This window comes from Mus caroli, chromosome 3, assembly GCF_900094665.2.
Source record: "Mus caroli chromosome 3, CAROLI_EIJ_v1.1, whole genome shotgun sequence".
NCBI classification, from domain to species: Eukaryota; Metazoa; Chordata; class Mammalia; order Rodentia; family Muridae; genus Mus; species Mus caroli.
In genome coordinates this window covers 35620677-35642558 of record NC_034572.1, presented here as the reverse complement: position 1 = coordinate 35642558, position 21882 = coordinate 35620677, and the positions used below count along the sequence as shown (strand labels likewise).

Here is a 21882-nt window from a genome sequence, read left to right as displayed (position 1 = left end):
CCAAGAAACAGATTCTCAGATTTATCTAAGAAATCTCTATTAAGTATCGTGGTAAAATATGAGAGCAGAGTGCTACCTACTACCTAGCCATGGTAATGCCTAATACATCATGTATGTCAGTGCCTTGTACTTTAGAATGTTATATCAATGCCCTATTTCTGTTACTAGTCTTTGATCAGTCCACCAAAGTAACTAGCGCAACCTCAGCTATCTGTGAGTTGACATAGTAGAGATGTATTTCTCATTCGTATGGTGCCATGTGTTAGCTAGCAGCTCTTTTCTGCCTCATCCTGACTCTAGGACTCTGAATGATGGAAATCAGCCATCATTTGAAACAGAATTGGGAACCACCACATCCCCTTCTTCACTGATACTTGTTTTCCCCTTATTTTACAATTCAGCAAGACCTATGGCTACTTTCACCAATGGAAATGTGTTGTTTCCAACTTAAGACTTAGAAAGACCTAGAAGATTTTGCCCTTTTGCTTTCCAAACCCTGAGCAGGCTATTCTTCTAGAGAAGCCATGTGAAGAAACCTCAAAGCAAGATTAGACGATGCCCCATGAGTTGCAAACTCAAAACCAGGAAAGAAAATAAAAGTTACCTGGCTGTTTAAAATTAAGTGGTAGCTATGGGACAATAGGTTTTTGTTTGTTTGTTTGTTTTGTTTTGTTTTAATTGTCTCCTGGCAAAAGAAGAGAGTACTGGCAAGGTGCACAGGTGTTCCAACCTTTTCTTTGGAAGCGACACAAATGGCTTCTGGTGTGGCTAGCAGTAATACCTCTTGGAGAGACGTTAGAGCAGCAGAAGTGCATCTCCCAGAGATAACTGGTAAATCAAAGTGTATGCAGTGCAAAGGAAACAAAGTGATGGGCAGAGAAGAAAAAAGGGAAAGAAGAATCAGAAGAAGCACATCAACAATGAACAAGCAGGAACCTTGGAATCCAAAGAATTTCAATAATGCAATAATCTGAGGCAAATCTGTGAGCCCAGCAGATGAGACAGGACAATCAAGAGCTGGAGGCCACACAGTGAGCTCTTACCTCAAGTAAAAATACAACCATCAGGAAGAAAGGCTAAAATGGGTGATATAGGGGAGAGATCCATAGACATGCAAAGAAAGAAATCAAACAGGCCTCAGACAGAGGAAAAGGAAAGTGATCCTGGACAGGAGGAAATGTAAGGAGGACATCCAGCGAGGAAGCAGTGTGAACAGTCATGGAGTGGGTAATGAACACAGCGAGCAGGGGCCCAGGGACAAGTCATTAGAAGAAAAGAACAGATAGAGAAAAAAAAAACACATCACTTTGGGGAGGACATCTCAGAGATTAGTTGATCTAGGAAAAGACAAGGGGCCACGCAGAGATTTATGGAAATCCCTGAATGCAAACAGCTTGTCTGAATTGTTAAGTCCCTGCCTCCTGGCCCCTGAGATTGATGTCTGATTTAAGGAAATTAAAATACAAGATGAGTCCCTTCATGGAGCAGTGAAGTTGGGAAAGCACCAGCTGGAAAGTTACTGAGGTATTCAAAGCGGGAATATTCTACTAGAAGACATTACTATGATAGTGCAAAAATAAAATGAAAAAAAAAAAAAAAACTCCTTTGGACTAGTTCAGGAGGCTAACCTTAAGGATAACCTGTTCAGAGGACCCCAAGTGAGAGTAGGGTTTCTAATGTGAAGTCAAGACATTTGTATTAGGAAGGGCATAAAGCTTTTTGCTTCACCAGACAGTATCAGCAATCCAACATTCCCCATCCCATGTAGGAGGCAACAGAAATACAATGTTTTTCAATTCTTCTCTTCTAAACCACTTAAGTGAAGCACAAATTTATCTCATAATTCAGCTCAGAGTTAAGCCTGGCCAAGTTAATACCAGTGGTTCTCAGTTGGTAGCACCCTCCTAGGGAGCAAGTCTGCACTAGTAAGGAAGAGGTTTTTCCATGTCATAATGCCTTGGGTGACCAGCCATGGCCCCATGTCCAGTACAGTCTTTCCTAAGCACTCCCCAAAGCCATGTAACAAAAGGCAATCTCTTGGGAGGCAGAGGCAGGTGGATTTCTGAGTTCGAGGCCAGCCTGGTCTACAGAGTGAGTTCCAGGACAGCCAGAGCTACACAGAGAAACCCTGTCTCGGAAAAAAAAAAAAAACAAAAAATACAAAAAGCCGGGCGTGGTGGCGAACGCCTTTAATCCCAGCACTCGGGAGGCAGAGGCAGGCAATTTCTGAGTTCGAAGCCAGCGTGGTCTACAAAGTGAGTTCCAGGACAGCCAGGGCTATAACAGAGAAACCCTGTCTCAAAAAAAAAAAAAAAAAAGGCAAGCAATCTCACTAAACAGTAATATTTTAAGGAGAGCCTGTGACCCAATTCTGAACAGAAAGATGAGTGGCCTACTATGAAACCTCCGAGATCCTTTCTTCCTACTGCCATTATTTCAACTGACAGATACTTGAGATTGCTACCACCGTTCTTTCCCCAAACCAGTTTCTTTTTTCCATCACTGACATCTCCGTTTTCTGTTAGCAAGTCCCACAGAAACTGTGACTTCTAACCCTTCTGGTGACTACTGAGGTTGGCCTGTGCCAATCTGGTTTTACTCCTGTTCTTGCAGTGTAAAGATTATATAGCCACTTACTAATTCTCAAAGACAACAGCTCTGACTCAAAAAAAAAAAAATTCTCAGGCTGGGGTTGGCAAAATATAGCTTACAGGCTGTTTCTATACCTACTCAGGGGCTGAACCGACTTTAATGTTAAGTGATTTAAAAGTCATAATGATGGGCAAGGGAATGTGCTAGCTGGTATGCAAGAGGAGTTCACGGTCATCTTCATCTACATATCAAGTGCAAAGCCAGTCTGGAACACACAGAACCGTCTCAAAAACAAAAGGACGGTATTTCATGACAACAAATTCAAATTTCGGTGTCTCTAAGTACATTTTTAATTGGAACACTATCATGTTCATTCTCTATTATTTATGTGTTAAACAGTTGGGACAGAGAGACCTATGGCCCACAGCACCTAAATATATAATCCATTACAGAAAAAAATTTCAGCACCTCCCCCCCCCCCCGCCAAAGCCACGATGAGAGTCTTATGTACAGTGGCTGGTTTCCCATCCTTTCGAGTGTTAAAACCTCTCTAGGGAAGTTATGATCACCAGTATCGTTAGTGGGTAGTGCTCTCCTGTCCACTGACACTAAAGACAGTTATCTAAAAACTAACAGCAGCCAGAAAAGCCCATCCCTACTTTTCTATACTGTTCACGCCAAAGCCTGAGTCAGCTCCTTTATGCCGGGTAGCTCACCCCTAGGCTGCCACCATTCGTCTATACCTGTCCCCCACCCCCCGGTTGTATAAAGTTACAAGGAAGTGGCCATTCCCTGGAAGCATCTTCCTTCCTCACAAGCAGAGTGACAGAAGCCTGTCAAACTAGCTGAGGGCGCGAGATGGGTGGGATTCACACTGGAAAGCCAGTGCTCTCGCAGGCCCCGAGCAAGGCTATGGAGCTAGAGCCACAGGCTGCTTTATCCGCGCACGCCCACCGCCGGGGAGCAAAGCGCAGGAGAGCTTGCGTCCGACTCCGGTTAGGAGCACTGCCCAAAAGCAGCGTGGGCCGGGACCCGAGCGTCCGTCGCAGCTGGGGCTAGTGCCCGCAGCCCAGCTTCAAACGCGGCCCCGCAGCTCACGCCCCATTGCGGCCTCCGCCGTGCGTCGTCACAGACGCGAACCAGCCGTCTCAGAGAAAAGCCGCTTCTGGGCGCACGCGCGCGCGCAGCAGGGAGGGGTTGCTACAGAGAGCCCAGCGCGTGGCGTCCCAGGGCCCGCGCACGCGCCCTGACGGCGCTCCGCCCATACGCGCGAGTACGCACGCGCACAGCCGGCTCGCCCCCCCCCCCCCCGCCCCACGCACACTCTATTTTTCTTCAGCCCCGCCCCTCCCTTACACTCCCCAGGCTGAAAGCGTTGGGGCTGTGAGAGCAGGGAAGTGTGGGGCGAGGTGGGCGGGGCGTTGCCCGCGCGCGCTGCCAGCCAGAGCCGGAGCTGCGAGAGCTAAGCCAGACAACGTTACCCAGCCAACAGCCAATAAGCAGCCGGCGCTGCCACGCCCCAGCCCCTCACGTGATTGGCTGAGCGCCGCCTGGTGGGCAGGGCCGCGGGCTTGGGGAGGGCAGGGGGCGGGAGGAGGAAGGCGCTGGCGGGCAGTGATGGCGGCGGGTGATGGGGACGTAAAGCTAAGCACCCTGGGGAGCGGCGGGGAGAGTGGCGGCGACGGGAGCCCGGGTGGCGCCGGAGCGACGGCGGCGAGGAGCGGTTGGGTGGCGGCGCTGCTGGCGACGGGCGGGGAGATGCTGCTGAACGTGGCGCTGGTGGCTCTGGTGCTGCTGGGGGCCTACCGGCTGTGGGTGCGCTGGGGGCGGCGTGGTCTGTGCTCGGGACCCGGGGCGGGCGAGGAGAGCCCGGCCGCCACGCTGCCGCGCATGAAGAAGCGGGACTTCAGCCTGGAGCAGCTGCGCCAGTACGACGGGGCGCGCACGCCGCGCATCCTGCTCGCGGTCAATGGGAAAGTCTTCGACGTGACCAAAGGCAGCAAGTTCTACGGCCCCGGTGAGGAGTGAGGGGTGTCGGGGTGGGGACCCGGGACACCCTATCCCCGCCGCGGCCCCGCTCCTGGACGGCAGCCCCGCGCACGCCCCTAGCTGCGGGCGTCGTGGGGGGCTCAGTGGCGCCTCACAGACCTGCGCTCGGCGTTCCTTGCCTTTCCCAATCCGTATCTCCTCGCAGCTTTTCCTGGGGCTGAAATTCTCAAAATTGTTAAAAGAGTTGTCTCTAGTCACGTTGGCTTTCAACCTTTCCTCGGAGCTTTTTGATTTCTGGGCTTTGTCGGGGCAAGAGGGCTAAAGTGGCGACCCAAAGTTTTTGGCCCAGTGTTAAGACAGCTTTCTTCTTATTCTGGGTTGTCTGTCTGACAGTTGCCTACTTTTTCCCTTCTCCGGACTTGTCTGCCGAGAGTCAGGGTTAGGGACACGTAGTTTCAAGTCCCAAGCCCTGGAGCTCGGTTTCACAACCACCCCGGACTCGTTTTCATTCTTTTTCTAAAAAGTCAGTTTGGGCTCCAAGATGCTTTCCAAGATTAACAACTGTATGTAAGATGAGGACGGACCAGAACGTAAACCTTAATAAGTAAGACTGGCAAAGATATTGGCCCTGAGTGTAGGGGGTGGAGCTCATCTGCCCAGGAGGCAGGCGTGTCTCTTGTCTCCGACTCTCAGTCTCTCCCTCCTTCCCTCCTCTCCTTCTTTCTCTGCTAATAGTAAAATAAGTATTCAAATACCCGTTGAAAATAAATTATTGTATTTTCCCTTAGCAGAATGGGACGCCGGGGGGGGGCGAGGGGGGGCTGAGGGGGGCACGAACCTAGAAGCGTCGAACTTCTCGCCCCCTGCCCTGCATGTACTGAAGGTTTTACAACTTTACTTTCAGAAAATTATGTGGAAGGTAGTTGCCGTTAGAGGCCCTTTTGCAGTGTAGTGGTAATCTATATTGCAGATTATGAAAATAAACTTCAGATCCCGGGTATCTGTTGGTAGCCCATAAAATTGAACATCATTGTGTGGCCTGGTTACGCAGTGCTTAATATTAAACTTTAAAGACGGGAGGGGAAGGGGGGGGGAGAAGAAAGAGCATGAGTTGTAAGAATGAAGTTAGAGACCAAAGTGACCCCTTATTGGAAGGAATGCATCCAACATTTAAGCTAGGTTTCCTTTTAATTGTTATTGCCCCTGATTAATTTATTGATACTGAAGACGCTTCTGATTTCTATGCTCAGTTGGATGCTATTTTAGGAGTGTTTTGGTTTGTTGATTGGATTAGAGGTAAGAAACATAAATAAGCATTTGATGTTGAATCTGTTAATCTCTTTGTATGTATGTATGTGTGTGTATTTCCTTCTGGATATATAAACACAAAAATCATGTCTCCATACTTACATCAGCTCCCATGGTTAATACTTTTTTTTTTTTTTAAATTTAAGAGCATGTGGAACAAGAGAATAGGACCTAAGTACCTTGTTTACATGGACCAAGTCAAATAAACTTTTAAAAGTGAAGAATTTACACAGATTTTGTACCAAGTTACACATTTCCCTCATTGGATTGAAGTGTGTTCAGTGGTTAAAGATTGTCTAGAGTATTTGTAAAAAGACCCATTATCGGTCCTTATACATCAGGAAAGAGTCAGTTTGGCAGTCTCCATGGCAACCGTGGCAAAGGTTGAAAACTAAGAGGTGTGTTGTAGAGTGGGTCCCTGGGCTTGAGCACTGATAATAGTGAAAAACCATCTTGGAGGCCTTGGAGTGAGGCAAGCAGACCTCTGTGAGGTCTCTGCTGTTTGGGGCTGCATAGTGAGACCCGTCTGAAAACAAAAAGAACAGAGAACCACCTCCTTGTTCTTTTATTACTGGTATCAGTAAGCAATCTAATAGGAATATCTGGAAGGTTTTATTATTTGGACAAACTTAAATGGAGCCAAAACATCTAGTGATCTTACTTTTTTTTTTTTTTTTTCAGGGATAGGAAGTATTGTGGTACTTTCCAGGAGACTTGATGCCAGTTTTTTGCTAGGATATAAATGTAAAATTTAAATTTGCCTGTAACTTTGATTTTATCCTCAAATAAAAGCAATAATTTTGTGGTGTTATAATTCAGCCTACAGCTCTCCTTACCTGAGAATCTTAGTAATTTGAAAAACTCAGCCAAGAGCTGGCAGGCTTACTGTTCTCTCCAACCACTGTGTATTCCATTCTGCAATGATAGGTTTTACGATTAAGGTTTGTTCTGTGAGGGTTTTTTTTTCCTCCATAATACTGGACACATCTCTTACAGCTGTGTATCTTTAAAGTTCCAGTTCTTAAAAATAAAATGGCAATATCTCAAATGTAGTTCATTGCCAACTGTTTGTCAGAACGCATTGACTTTGTTGTTAGTATAGTATTTTATACTCTAATAGTCAGGTACTTGGCCAGCTTGGAAAGATAGTGTGATCATGGAGGAAACTGCAGTTCCTAAGCATCTAATGATCCAATGAATGGGTTGGATCATGCATTTGTCATTTCTGCAAAGTATTTGCCTTACACATGAGTCTGAGGTTTAAGTAAACTGGCTTGGATCACATAAATAAATCTGGGAAATCCAGATATGTTTGACCACAAAGTTTATATACTTTGTGGTAGAGAGCTTCTGGGCTGAACTTACAGAGAATCCTGTTACTGGTCTTGTCTTTATACCCTTTTCTGGTTCCTTCCCATACAGAGTTTGAACTTCAAACAAGTTTTTGTTTTCATGGCTTTTACGTCCTAGTTACCCAGTATGGTAGCCGAGGCCACAAATGGCTAACTAAAATTAATATAGTTTAAGATGAGTTCTTTACTAACAGTCCAGATACTCAGCTACATGGCTACCACACTAAACCTTGGCTTCATGGTGGGCTGTACTCTAGCTTCTCCGGGAGTTTCTGAGGCCTGGGAATGTCTCCTGAGCGTGTTTCATTTATTGTTTAAAATGCTACTACAGGATATTTGTATTCTCGTTTTACATTTGTAAAAACTGAAACTTGGAGATTTTTGTCCCAAAGTACCTACCTGCTAAGTAGCCACACTACAACTCAAAGCCAAGTTCACCATGTTTCACAGGTCGCACCTTCTCATTGTCATGTTACCCATCCAGCCCATGCTCACATTCAGAACAGGTTTTGACTGTTTTAATGGTGTAATCGTAAATTGTTATATTACTACAGTAGCACTTTGTGAGTCTTAGTTTTTGGAATGCAAAAAAAAGCATATACTTGGGCTATTTGATATTTTTCCCCTTATTCCTCCCGTTTGTCAATATATGCCAAAGCCAAAGCCAACTTACCTCTTAATTTCCACTGAAAAGGGGAAGGTCACACAAGCAGCCCCTTTGCGCTGCCTAATAGGAAGCCGAGGAAAGGAGCTCACGAACCTAAACCCTTCCTCCTCTTTAATCTTGTCTTTAATATGTTCATTTTTCTTTAACATTTTAATTTATAAACCTGCAGTTTAAGCAAGAGTTGCAACATAAAGGCCAAGCCCAGCCTGACCTGCTGCTGCATGGACAGCTCAGAGTTGTCACAATCTAGCTGCCATTACAATTTCTTGCTTTGGAGCCAACTAGGTTTGTTGAGCTAGTTACCGCATGCATCTTGTTAGCTACCAGTAGGTAAAGGGACCGGCTTTCTGAAGGAGCTAAGCATGGTAGCTCACCCCTGCTATACCAGATCTCTTGAGGCAGGGGCAGGAGAATGGCCATTATTTAGAATAACCTGGCTACATAGTTACACTCCAGGCTAGCCATGCTGTCATTTCCTCAGCTTTACTTGACAGAAAGCAAAGTTGAGAAGAGTTGTATATGGTGCAGAGCATTTCGTAGTACCTCCTTAGTTGCATTCAGTGTCAGATGCATTGTTTTTATCGTTTTAGGGAACTATATTGTGTTAAATACTAAAGTGTTACCATAACAGAAGGTGGTGATTGCCATTAGAAGTAAGGAACAGCCGGGCGGCGGTGGCACACGCCTTTAATCCCAGCACTCGGGAGCACTCGGGAGGCAGAGGCAGGCAGATTTTTGAGTTCGAGGCCAGCCTGGTCTACAGAGTGAGGACATCCAGGACATGCAGGGCTACACAGAGAAACCCTGTCTCGAAGAAAAAAAGTAAGGAGCAGAACTAGTCACACGTACTGAGCTAACTGTTCATGGTTTCCAAGGTCCTTTGGACAGTCTGAAGTAGGCATTCCTCCCCATGAGCCCATGGTGGACGTCACTGTGTAATTCTTGGTGTCTTTCTCACCTTTTTCAAGAGCTTTCATAAAGGCTTCAGCTCCATCTTTAACTACTGAGAAGGAGCATCTTAGATTTTACTACAAGACTTTAAATAAGGTGTTTTCAGACATAGAATTAGTCTTTGGTACACATCAGACCATATCCACGGAAATGACATCTATCTCTTGAGGAGGACAGACAGTATGCAAACACATCTCAGTATAGAGTTAAGCTCTGTAGTGAAAAGTGTGCTGTGAATGAAATTTTGGGTTGGGACCAAGGGGTTATTTGCATCTTTGGAAGTACCTTATTTCTGTTAGATGCTCACAAAGTAGGGGTGTGATGCTTTAAACTTGAAGGGGCCAGCTGCACAGAGCTCGGGTGTGGGAGTGTTCTGAAATGGGCACAGCTGGTGTGAAGACATGGAAGCCACCTAGCACTGTGTCTAGACCTGTCATATCTGCCTTATGACATATGTCATATGATAGCTGTTCTGTCAGACCCCTCCCTGTCACCTCCATTGATGTTTCAGGCTTGGTTTCTTTGATTACTTCTTGTTAGCCTAAGACTTGTTACTTTAGCCCTTGAAACCACCTTGTGTTGTTTTGTTTATTCTGATAAAAACCACGTAAGTGGATTTTAAGCTTCTCCTCAGCATTTGATGTCCCCACAGCTCCAGTCTCATTGCGTCTTGTTCCACCATCTTACTTAACATAGCCTCTGGCCATACCTCTGTGACTAGCAGTACTCTGAGCACAGTTCACCTCAGAAAAAAAGCTCCACACGGGTCCTCACCTCAGAGTCTCTCCCTTCCCCTTTCTCCTCTCCTCTGATCTGTTTCTGTTCTTCTAGTGATTTTAAGATACGGTTTAGATATTCATCTGTCCTTTGGAACAGTGGAAGAATTTTAGCCAAATATTATCCCATGCAAATCAGGAAAACCTACCTATTGAAGACACCTTACTGCCACTTGCCCGGCTTTTCTCCTCCTTGGTGCTGAGGATAGACCTGGGCAGCAGACATTGTGGGCAGGGGCTCTGCTTCTCACTTACATCCTAGCCCTGGAAGTGGCTTCTTTTTGCGAAGTGTATGTGTTTGTGTATAGCACATATATATATATATGTGGGCACCTATAGAGTCCAGCAGAAGGAGTCAGCTCTCCTGGTGCTGCCCGGGGGGTGCTGGGAACAGAGCTCAGGTCTTTATTATGTGGTTTACTATTTCTTGGACCTCAGTCTTTCTTAGAGTTCCATTTCATTGTGCTAAAAGGTCTGTAGTTCTTTTCACTGGCAAGAAAAATTCGTGTCCTTTATCTGTCCTTTTTCAGGAGTAATGACTTGAGGTCAGGAAATGAAATTGTACATTCTTGTTACACCTTCATTTGAGTGGTGTGTGTCATTGTCGTCTGCCTCTTGTTAACAAGAAGTTTGCTTTTACTGATCTGTTTTTCTCAGTTTTGTTGTGGTTGAGGCAGTTTTCTCTGTCTTATGGTCCTGCTGTATTGTATGTATGTGTGCTTGTGTGTGCACTGCATGTAGATGGCAGAGGTGGACAGCACTGTCTTTAGCCTCTCTCCATCTTATTTTTTGGGGCAAGGTCTTACTAAACTTAGAGCTCACCAGTTTGGCTGGGTTGCCACCAAGCTCCAGGGATGTTTGTATCCTTGCTTCCGTGACAGGCTGGAGTTAGAGGAACACAGCTGGCTTTCTGTACAGTGCTGGAGATCCAAAATAGGTCTGCTTGTGCAACAAGTTCTTCACTGACTAAGCTTCTCCCCAGGCCCCCAGATTTGATTTTTAACATGTTGGATTCTGCTAAAAGTCTGTGAATACATGCCATTTCATCCATTTTAGAACATTTAAACAGGACTTTAAGTTATTGACTCCTCCATTCTCTCATCTTCCCCTGGAAGACAGGTAGATGCGTATTAACCTCCCATCTGCTCTTCGAGCCTGTCTTTTTTTATGGCCCATTCCTTAGATTGTGGTTACATTAGGCAGTTGAGTCTTTCTTCACTCCTCTTGCTTTATTCTTGGGCACACTGCTGACCTAGCTGTGCTTCCTTGCTGTCGTTTGTCATCTCTGCTTCATCTGCTTTCCACCAGCCACTGCATTCTTTCTTTCTTGTCCACTTTCTGGAGTGTTCGATGAACTGTCAAATGTAGAGTGCTTTAGAGTAGGTCCTAAAATAATGCCTGTGTGTAAGGTTTTTTTTAATCACATTTTTAAAAGATAATATATGCTCAAGACTGAAAACGCTAAAGAATGTACAGTGAAAAGTAAGGCTCCTCCCAAGAGCCCCTCATGTAGCTCTGCAGTGGAAAGGGATCAGCCTTAGTGCTGCGGAGCGGTGCTGTGCGGGTCACACCATCTGAGCATGAGTCTTATTCCCCCACACTTAATTATCCTGTACGGGTACATACCGTGAATAGTAGTTCACAATCCTGAGAGCCTTTCGTATCTTTGATGTCACTGGAAGCTATTTGTTAACAGCCTCTGTTGATGAGCATGTGAGTTTTCCTCCATCTCTTAGTAATGACTGTGGGAAACAGCTTGTACCAATGTTCTAGATGTAAATAGAGCTGTGAGTCCTAGAAGCAGAATTACTAAGGCTGATGGTGTGGCTGCCCATACATAGTGTGGGGACTTCATTTGGAGCTGCCCTCCAGAGAGTTTGACCTATGCGTATTTCATAAAGTTGCCTGTTTCTCATCCTTGCCAAAAATGTAATGCTTTAAAGTGCTCAATTTTTTTTTTTGTGGGTGTAATGTTAAAAGTGTCCCAGTTGCTATATAATATTTATTTCTCCTATTCTGAGTGAGGTGTTAGCAGACACCTATCACTGCCTAGAACTCAGTAAGTTTTAAACTATCCAGCCCATTATAGATGAGACTGGCTGGCTAGTAGAGCCCAATGGATTGGCCTGTCTCCACCTCCCTGCATGTTAAGAATGCAAATATACTACCACACCCACCTTTATAATTTTCAGTGACTATCCTAGGGATTGAATTTAGGTCTCTTTTTTTAAAAAAAAAAATATACATTTACTTAGAGTATGTATGTAAGCATACATACATGAAGCAGCCACACCATGGCACATATGTAGAGATCAGAGCACTTGCTGGAGTCATTTCTTCCATTAAATTAGCCCAGTTAGCTAATTCAAGCCATGAGGCTTAGCAACAAGTGATTTCCTGCTAAGCCATCTTGCCAGACCGGGTCTTTTTGCTTGTGCGGCAGGCATTTTAAAAAGTGAACTATCTTCTTATTCTTATTCCAAAAATGGACATTTTTAAGGAAAATCTGAGTCACTTTGTTTCCTTTTCTACATACATTTGTTCTTATATTCTTTGACACATCTTTTCTATTGTGATCTCATCATTTCAGCCTTTGCAAATACTTCCTCAGTGCCATAGCTGGAATTTTGGAATGTTTTGTTTTGTTTGTAAATTTATTTTATGTGTATGAGTATTTGGCTGCATCCTGGGTGCCTTGAGGAGGTCAGAACAGAGCATCAGATCTCCTAGAACTAGAGTTACAGACTGTTGTGAGCCACTTTGTGGGTCCTGGGAATCAAACTCAGGCCCTGTGGATGAGTAGCCAGTGTTCTTAACTGCTGAACCATCTCTCCAGCCCTTATTGTTTTGATATTTTATTCTGTGTGTTCATGAGTACTGGCACTCAGCATATATATGGAGGTTTCTAGGTCAACTTTCAGGAATCCTTTCTCCTCCTGTCATGGGATCTGGGTATCAGAATTCAGGTTGTCAGTATGTTTGGCAAACACCATCACCTGCTGAGCCCCTCACCAGTCCTCCGTGGCATTTTTATCTTTGCTTTTGTGTGTGTGGTACTAGGCATTGGCATCTCGCGCTAGGCAAGCACTCCAGCACTTAGCTGCATCATGTAGCCCTGTATAGTGTTTTAGACCACAAACGCGTAGGTTTATGTATTCAGACTTACCTTTATGTCCAAGTTCTGTCTCATACTCCTTTCCTTCCTTTTGTTCTCATTCTACTTTGGGTCATATGTGTGTGTGCATGTGCTTTAATCTATAGTCGCCATGTGAGACATGAATGGGCTGTGTCTTTTAACTTGATGGCTTTCCAGTTCGCCCTTTTCCTGCAGATGATGCACTTTCCATACGGCTAAGCCTTGTGATGGGACATTCAGAAACAAGATGGAATTTTCAGTCATGTGGAGTGAAGCATCTAATTTGGTCTCAACTTTAATAGATAAAATAATTTCTCTATGTTGAGTTTGAAGCATCTGTGTGTCACTTGGTGGGTGGCCCCTCAAGCATACAAATGTCTTGTCTTGAAAGAAACTTGAGTTTTACTGTCCTGGCTCTACAGATCCTGGAGTTTCCTCCGTTAGAGTGTAAGCTGTCTTCTTACAGTTTCAGGAGCTGAAGAGAAGCATGGAAATAACCAAAGTACTTCTCATGAAATATTTATCATTATAATTATCCTACAGTCAAAGAAATCATCTGCTATAGATTTTACTTACCACATTGTCTGTTTATTCTTTTATATCATTGTTTCATAGTGAGCATCTATATGTAATCCTCATTATATGCATATATGATGGTTTGTTGCTATTTCAAAAATCAGTCTCACCATTCTGCATGGTTGTATCAAAGCAAGCAGTTGTAGGGATTAGTAACTGATGGGTTGATTGGCTTTTGTCTTTTTTTCTCTTGTTTCTTGTTTTGTTTATTTCACTTCAAACTCAAAGCCCTCCCACCCTCAACTCTAGAATGCTGGGATTATTGATTTTGAACTTTAAAACAAATAATCTTAATCACAACCAGATACAAGTAGGGGCAGACTGATTTCTGTGAATTTGAGGCCGCCCAGGGCTACATAATAAGGCCTTGTCTGGAAGAAGAGAAAATAGAGTCAAAAATGTATCTAATCCACTTAACCTTTTGGAGCATCGTAGCTTGAATATGTTCACAACACCCACATTAGCCTATAGTTAAACACACTCACCTTACATTTTACACTGGAGTGTAATTTATGAATTCTTCATCTCATGGCTGCCCGGGAGCTGCACTGAGTGTTCTACCTGTTACTAGTCCAGGTAGCAATCAAAATTCCAATTATATTCACCATCATAAAGTCAACAGCTGTTAGGTCAGCCGATTACTGTTTGGAATCATCATAATAATGTCTGCATGAGTCTTGATGCTCAGAAAACATCATTTGCTGTTTCAGTAAATCATACACTAGATCAGATGTGCTTTTCGTGGGTAGCCCCCATGTTTGTTGTTTTTGTTTTATGAACAGTCACACATTGCAAAATGCTATTGCTGATGACATTATTTGTTGTGGAGAGCATCTGAAAGGGAAGGGATTGCCCTTGGGTTACGAATGGAGGAAGACAACTCTTTGCCAGACCTCTAAGCCTTCCTCTGTCAGACAAACTGCCCAGTTCCTATTGTACTTAGTCTACTTAGGTTCCTCAGTGCCTTACATCAGGGAGCAAAGAACATGTCAGAAAAGACTCCTTAGTAGATGGTGTCCTCAGAAGTCTGTGCATGGGAAAGGGACACTTTAGTTTATGGACTGGAGGAACATATTTCTCAGTCTTCTCTACAAAGCAGGTAGAATTCTTCACAAAGGAAGTAGGGAGCTGAAGATCAGATCATTCTCGCTTACTTGCCTATCTTAGAAACCTATCTTGCTTACTTTTAGAACTTCACATTTCCTCTTAAGTATTTAACCCTAATGTAGTGAACGTTTGAATTGTGTTCTGTAAGTAGAAACTATATTAAATTTATTTTTCTAAATGTTTAATACTCCTTGAATGTCAGTTGAGATCATAGGCAAAGTTTCAAAGTCTTAAGTGTTGACCAGTGATAGAATATTCATTTTCTTATATAGAAGACACATTTGAGGGGACAAAACAATGTATTATTGGGAGAATAATTAAACCATAAGTGTATCAATTTCAGTGAGAAAAAACATAGTCATTTAGTTGTAAGTTGTGATAGTTACCTAATGCACATTAGTAACATGAACAATGCTTAATAACTAAAGAAGCTTGGAAGCACCGCACACATGTCATCTTCATGGCCAAACCTAGAAAAGCTACTTAAGGGGCTGGAGAGATGGCTCAGCGGTCAAGAGCACTGACTGCTCTTCCAGGGGTCCTGAGTTCAAATCCCAGCAACCACATGGTAGATCATAACCATCTGTAATGGGATCTGACTCCCTCTTCTTGTGTGTTTAAAGACAGCTATAATGTACATTAAATAAATCTTAAAAAAAAAAAAAGCTACTTAAACACTTGGGAAAGCTATCCTAGCTCCATGGACTAGACCTTTCCAAGAATGAGCTTCCTACTCTAGTCATGTTTACATGAAGTCCAGGCAGGAATCCAGGTTACCACTCATGGTGGTAAGGTGTTCTCTTCAGGTGAGACTTGGTTGGTCTCCTGTTTCAGAAGGTGGGGGTACTTTCCAACACTTAACTTGAAGTTTCTTAATGCTTTCAAATGAGAACAGGTGTGGCCGGCTTTCACTTAGAAATCAAGGCATTTTTACTCTTGTTTTCTTTAAGTTAGGCAGTACATTATTCTAATAGCCCCTTTATTAAATTAGTGGTTCCCATGGACCTAGGAGATGGCATAGTGCTTGCCTGACCTGAATTTGGATCTGAGACACAAAGGAAGATGCAGTTTGTCCTCTGACTACATTTATTCAGGGCCACATCTTTTACACACAAACTTATAACACATGCACAAAAATAAGTATCATTCTTAACAGGCCAGTAGCTAGCTGCGTGAGAGTGGAGCCTCTAGCTGGTTTAACAACTCTTTCCCCAGAATGATTTTTGCTATCTGTAGAGGAACTCATAAACTTGGAATTGTCTTTGTAGAATTATATGTTTTAGAAATTTTGTTATCATTTAAACCTGTTTAAGAAACATTTTGAACAGAAAGATATTTTGGGACCCCTTCTGCCATATGAAATGTAAACAGTTAAATCTTAAAGGTGTCTGTTGTAGGGTAGGTATTTGCTAGGTGTGCATGAGGGACTGAGTTCAGATCTCCAGCATCTACATTAAAAGTGAGGCCCAGTTGTGCATGCCTGTAAACTAGCTCCTGCTGGCGGGTGGGGGGGGGGTGGAGAGGCGGGGTTCCTGGAATTGTCTGGCCCAGCCAGTTGAGCCAAATTAGTGAGCTAATTAGACAAGCTGTCTCATGAGGTAAGCAGAAAGATTGAGCTAGATACCTGACGTTGGTACACATGTGAACCCTCGAGTTTGGTTAAAGTTGTTTTTTGTTTTAAGAATTTCATACAGGAATAGGATATGTTTGATCAAATCCAACCCATTGCCTCCCCTCCAACTCCTCCTTTCTCCCCACCACAGCTTTTTGCTCCTGCTTTAATGTGCTCTTTAATACCCACTGTGGTCATGTAGTGCTGTCAGTATATGCATGGGTGTAGGGCCACCTGCTGGAGCATGGGTAGCTAACCTCTCATGGGCTGTGTTCCACTGATCTCTCCTTCCCTGGCATACACATTGCAGGGTTTTCAGGGTATCTGAAGTGAATTTATTCTCAGTGAAAAGCTTTACTTTGGTAAAAGGGAAATTTCCAACAAATCTCTGATTATCTCATCCAGAATCTCCCTTTTTTGAAATTAAGGCTCTGTACCAAAAGCAAGTCACAGAGAAAACCTGATGTTCAGACACATTCTCAAATGGTGCTAGGCTCTAAGTTGTCTTTTTCTCTTTCAGCGGGCCCGTATGGCATCTTTGCTGGCAGGGACGCCTCCAGGGGGCTGGCGACATTCTGCCTGGATAAGGATGCACTTAGAGATGAGTATGATGACCTCTCAGATTTGAACGCAGTGCAAATGGAGAGTGTTCGAGAATGGGAAATGCAGTTTAAAGGTATCTTCATTTGGGGGAGTCTTTGGAAAACCAAACTATATGCTACTGCACATATTTTAAAGGACACAGTCTGTTTTCCTTTCCACCATTATTAGGATGTATTTAAAATGCTGCTGAATATTAATATAATTGGTACATGTGGCAATTGGGTTAAAAGTCTGTATTTAAATTTAAACTTAGCACCAGGTAAGGCAGCACATGCCAATGGACCCAACAGTCTCAAATTGTGATGCTTTTAATAGTCTTTTAAGACTTGTTCATTAAGAAATGGTTTTGTTTTGTTAAACACAGGCTTGTATTTAAAACAAGCTGAAGGGTTAGGGTGTACCACAGTAGTAGCTTGTGTATGACCTCCTTGTGCCCTGGATTCCAACCATGAGTTAGTGGTGAATTAGCGATATCAACACTAATGGTAATGTGTAGCAAATGATGTAATTGTTCTTAACTTTGAGTGGTAAGGAAAGAATGCTGTCCCCTCTGTCCTGCCCCTCAGCATCAGTTCTTACCTCCCAGGCGACACTGCTGCCACCTGAGCCATTCATCTCCTGCTGAGTCTGTGAGCAGCTCTGTGGGCTTCCTGGCCTTTATCTGGTTCTCCCATGTGTAGAGCCCACCTTAACACTCCCCACAGCTAGTGGACTTGGTCTTGGTTTAATTCACTTAGCCTAAGTTTTATTTCCAGACGGAAAATAAACAGGTTTTACCTGCATAAACGGTTGTAAATTAAATAGGCACGTCAGAGTGAGCAGAGTGACAGATCTAGGAAGAGAGCTCGGTGTGGGAAAGAGTGCTGCTGTGGTAGGGGCCTTTCGGGCCTACAGAGCTCAGAGAAGTCCTTGTCCTTTCCCTTCCATGTTGTCACATTTTTCTCCAGAGTATGTCTCAGATCTGCTTACCCTGTGGTTCTCCACCCCATACTCTGTGCTGCTGCCTTCGGCCCATAGTCATTCACCCTCAGGGTCTCCCATTTCCTTCCATGTAGTTTATATCCCAAAATGCTAACTGGGGCGGGGGGGGGGGGGTGTTGTAATCCACTGTTTAAATTAAATTATACATTTTGTGTGTGTGTGTGTGTGTGTGTGTGTGTAGCCTAGGTTGGCCTCAAACTCATGACAGTCTTGAGTGCTGGGACTATGTGTATGAACCACTACATCTGATTTTAATATTTTGGGTTATTAAGACTTAAAAGAGTTGAACTGGGGGTGGAGTTCAGTGTATGGCACCTGCACGAAGCCTTAGATTCCACCCTTGCCACCAACAAAGAAAACAGCCACATTTCAAGACTCATGATATTATAAAGCCAGGCTGGACAGCTCTGAGACAAGCCATGCGTGTACATTTAAAAAGCCAAGTAATGCTGATAGTGTCTGATTAAGACCCACTGACACTGAACTCTCCTTTAAAGAGCAACCCCGACCTTGTCAGGTCCTGCTGCTTTGTGTTCAGACCTTGTGTGCATTTAAGTGACTCCAGCTTGTTCTGTGTGCCTTCTTGCAGTACAGTGGGATCAGGAGACAAATTGAACCACTACTGACTTTGTTTTGGTATATCTTTCAGAAAAATATGATTATGTAGGCAGACTCCTAAAGCCAGGGGAGGAGCCATCAGAGTACACAGATGAGGAGGACACCAAGGATCACAGTAAACAGGACTGAACTTTGTGAGCAACCAAAGCCAGGGGCCTTCAGAACTGCAGCTCGTACCCCTTTCAGAGAATGTCCAGTCTTTGGGTGTGATGCTCCTGCTGTGAGAAACACCTCACAAGCGTGAACAAGATAATCTGCCTGACTGAAGATCTGAGGATGAGGCGTTGTTTGTGCTGCCAGGTGAATTTGTTGCCGTTGGTTGTAATGTCTGGTGGGCTTCATCATCCTAAACAGGAGACAGGACCTTCTTAACAGCAAGAAAGTCACCGGGTTGTTTTTCCCCCTCCCCTGCCCCGCCTTCCCCTCCTCCCCTTCTCTCTCCACCTTCCTTTCTTTCCCCCACCCCTCCCATGACTCTTAAAACAAAACAAAAAAGTATCAAAGACAACCAGATAGGTATTTGCTATTCAGTGTGCAGATCTCTGGAAAGCAAGGGATACTGTTTCACAGGCTGTGTTTTATTTGTGTTAAGGGAAGAGCCCTGGGCAGGGAAGAGGGGTTGCATACTCATTTAAGAAGTTCAGGCTACTGAAACATTCAAACGTGAATTCCCAAACTTTTCTTTCGGGGCTTTGTCAGAAAAGGGGGGGAAATGTCCTTCTAAGAAAGATTTGGAAGTTAGAGGAATATCCAATGGATTGAAGTCAGCAGTTCCCAGCAACGATAATTTGAAACCAGTTTTATTTCTTTCCCTTCCTTCCGCTAGGTCAAATCAATATTAATTGTGCCTTATTTCACTTCCATAAACTTGAATTACTTTTTGGGAAAGCCCCTCTGTGAATTGAGAAGTCACTACAAGCAGCATTGAGCCTGAGGCTGATGTCATTCTGTGTGTAGAATGGAAGAGGAGTACTCAGTGTTAACTGCCATATGTTAGAACACAAACATAGCTAGCATTGTGATGGCCAAATGCATCCCCTGGGCTCTTTTCTTTTCCAAGAAAAATTGAAAAACCAACAACTCTTCCCCAACAGCTGCCTAATTTTAGGAGTCTGACCCTCACACGTCACTGGTGTGGGTAGCGGGGCCGTGGTATGAATGTCTGTGTGAGTGAGTCTGGATGTCTGTGAGAGCACCTTGGGGGAAACTTCCTGCGATGCTGTAAATACGAGTACCGTTTTAATAAAGCATGTACAATAAACCAAATAAGCTCGAGTCGGACTCTAAATACAGAGCCGTGAGCCAGTGTGTCATGTACTAATAATACTGCATTTGATTCATGATGAGGGGGAAACCCTCTTAGAAATGAAAATCAGGCCCTGACTAGCCAAGCTGTCCGTGTCCCATGCTCAGTGTAACTTCCAAGGCAGGTCCACCTTTGTGGGTGGTTCAGGTAAGAAGGGATATTACAGTGGACAGTGCTCTCAGGCCTCGCTGCCACTCTGTGTGCTGGAAGCACCAGCCTTCCAAAGTAGGAACTGACATAGAAACACAGTATTGTGCCCATAGCCAGTAAATCCCGTTCTTGTCAGTTGAAAAAGTTCTATTTCAAAGCCTGCTTAGTTCGGGTTTTGGCTTCATTATGGTGGACTCTTGGTCAGGGACAGATTGCTCTTACAGAGAAAAGCCCCAAGTAGGTGACATTAAAGACGTGTTCCTGATGGGTGCAGTGCAAGCAGAAGCTCAGGTTCGATGGGAAGCAGAGGGTGAGCGGTGCTACACTCTTAGCATACTGGAATAGCCTCCAGAAGTGTGCTTGTTACCACATCCTGTCTGAAGAACTCAAGGAGACTGAAGAGTGTTGGGAAGTGCTTCCTTTTTATGTAAAACACTTTCTAAAAGCAAATTGTTATATATTATCTAACCTCTGCTGTAGGAAATTGGTGTATCTGAACCGTTGAGCCTAATAATCTGCGTTTGTGAGAAGCCCCAGGTATTCATGCAGTAAAAATACAATGCATTTTGTTTTTTAAAAGGAAGTGGTTTTGTGTTTTGGACTTTAAATAAACTGTGTTCGTAGATAATTTCTTAATTCCAGTCAAATGTCTCATTGTTAGGTAGTGTGGTACCCAGTCCTAGAGGGTCTGTAACCGGCCTGACTGATGGGGGCGGGGGTTAGGACATGTTTCGTTTTTTGTTTTTTTTTTTTTTCTTTTTCTTATCCTTCAGTGTTAGAATTCAGACACAGTGCTTCACATATTGCTCAACCATTTACATCTCAGCTCCAAAGCTCCAAAGTATACATTCTTCCTATCCACTGAGCCTAAATCTGTTTGTGGTTCCTCCAATCAAACTTAAGATTGGACATGTTTGAGAAACACTGCATCCACCTTTTAAAGTTGTGTGGTCCATGTTTGCCATACAATAAAAGTTGAACTTATAATTTGTGTCTAATTCTGTACATTTTTGGGTTTTATGTGTGTGTGTGTGTGTATATAATATTTAATTATATTTATATGTGTATGGGTGTAGCTCAGAAGTAGGTGTCAGATCCCATGTTCCTGGGATTACCGCGGCTGTAAGACTGTGTGGGTGGTGGAATTGAACTCCAGTGCTTTGGAAGGGCACCAGTGCCCTCAGCCACTGACCCATCTCTGGCTCTCTACACTTGGTTTTGTACAATTCAGCTTTAGAGCTCTGAGTTAAAGTCATTTCATGTAAGAGCAAACAATGACTTTAGAAAACAGGAAAATTGCAGCCCCCAAATGGGCATACCCTAAGTAGAGCTGTGTAAATATAGCCAGTTTCCCCATTCAGACGACACTCCTCAAGCCTCTTGAGGTGGGTGCAGTTCCCTCATTCTCCCCAATTCCTCAGAGCTGCAGAACCTGCTGACCACTCACCTCTTCCCTCAGGCATCAAGGCTCAGGTAGTATGTTGATTAGCACTTGAGAAATTTCTCCTCTAGAAAGCAAAGCTGCCACGAGCCAGCCTCCACATCTGCAAATCCCACTTACCTCTGTTGATGACTGAGTGGCACCTATGTCAGTAAGGTGTTGACACTGTCGTGCCTGACAGCTCTTAGTGGTCAGGATAGATGGGAAGTTCTCTACTTGGAAAATGTATACCTTTCTTTGAGTTTGGTGAAAGTAGAGTTGCACCGAGTACTGTTTCTGACACCTCTAAAGCATGTTCCCCTGAGGTCAGCTGTTGACTTGGTAAATAATACCAATCAGATCATGACCTATTTGGCTGTGGGTAAAAGGTCAATCAAGAGTGGCCAACCACCTTTAGTCTTTATGCAAAATGTATAATTCCCAGCCAGTGTCTGGAACCCAACCTCTTCACAATGCCCCGACCCCAAGGAAGACACCACGCTAGATAACAGCTCTCCTTCCATCTGCTCCACCTTCATTCAGGCAACGACTTGAGGTGCTGTGCACACTGGCTGAAGCTCCAGAGCTGTCACTTGAGGATAGGGCCTAGCCAGCCCCTCATAAGTTTGAAGTACACGGCCTGATGAATATTTACATGTAACAGTGAAGACTGTTGTGTATGTGAAATGGTCTAGACTTGGTTAGAAGAGAAATTATCAAAGCTTAGAAGATAAATTC

The 21882-nt window shown here is 44.0% G+C and overlaps 1 protein-coding gene across 1 annotated transcript; it reads left to right on the top strand.

Moving 5' to 3' along the window:
- The first annotated feature begins 4162 nt into the window (after window positions 1–4162).
- On the top strand, window positions 4163–20719 carry Pgrmc2 (progesterone receptor membrane component 2). Its single transcript, XM_021158916.1, has 3 exons — window positions 4163–4609; window positions 16587–16742; window positions 18300–20719. Exons 1-3 carry the CDS (start codon window positions 4210–4212, stop codon window positions 18395–18397), a joined length of 654 nt encoding a protein of 217 aa, XP_021014575.1. The 5' UTR covers window positions 4163–4209; the 3' UTR covers window positions 18398–20719.
- Window positions 20720–21882: the final 1163 nt, after the last annotated feature.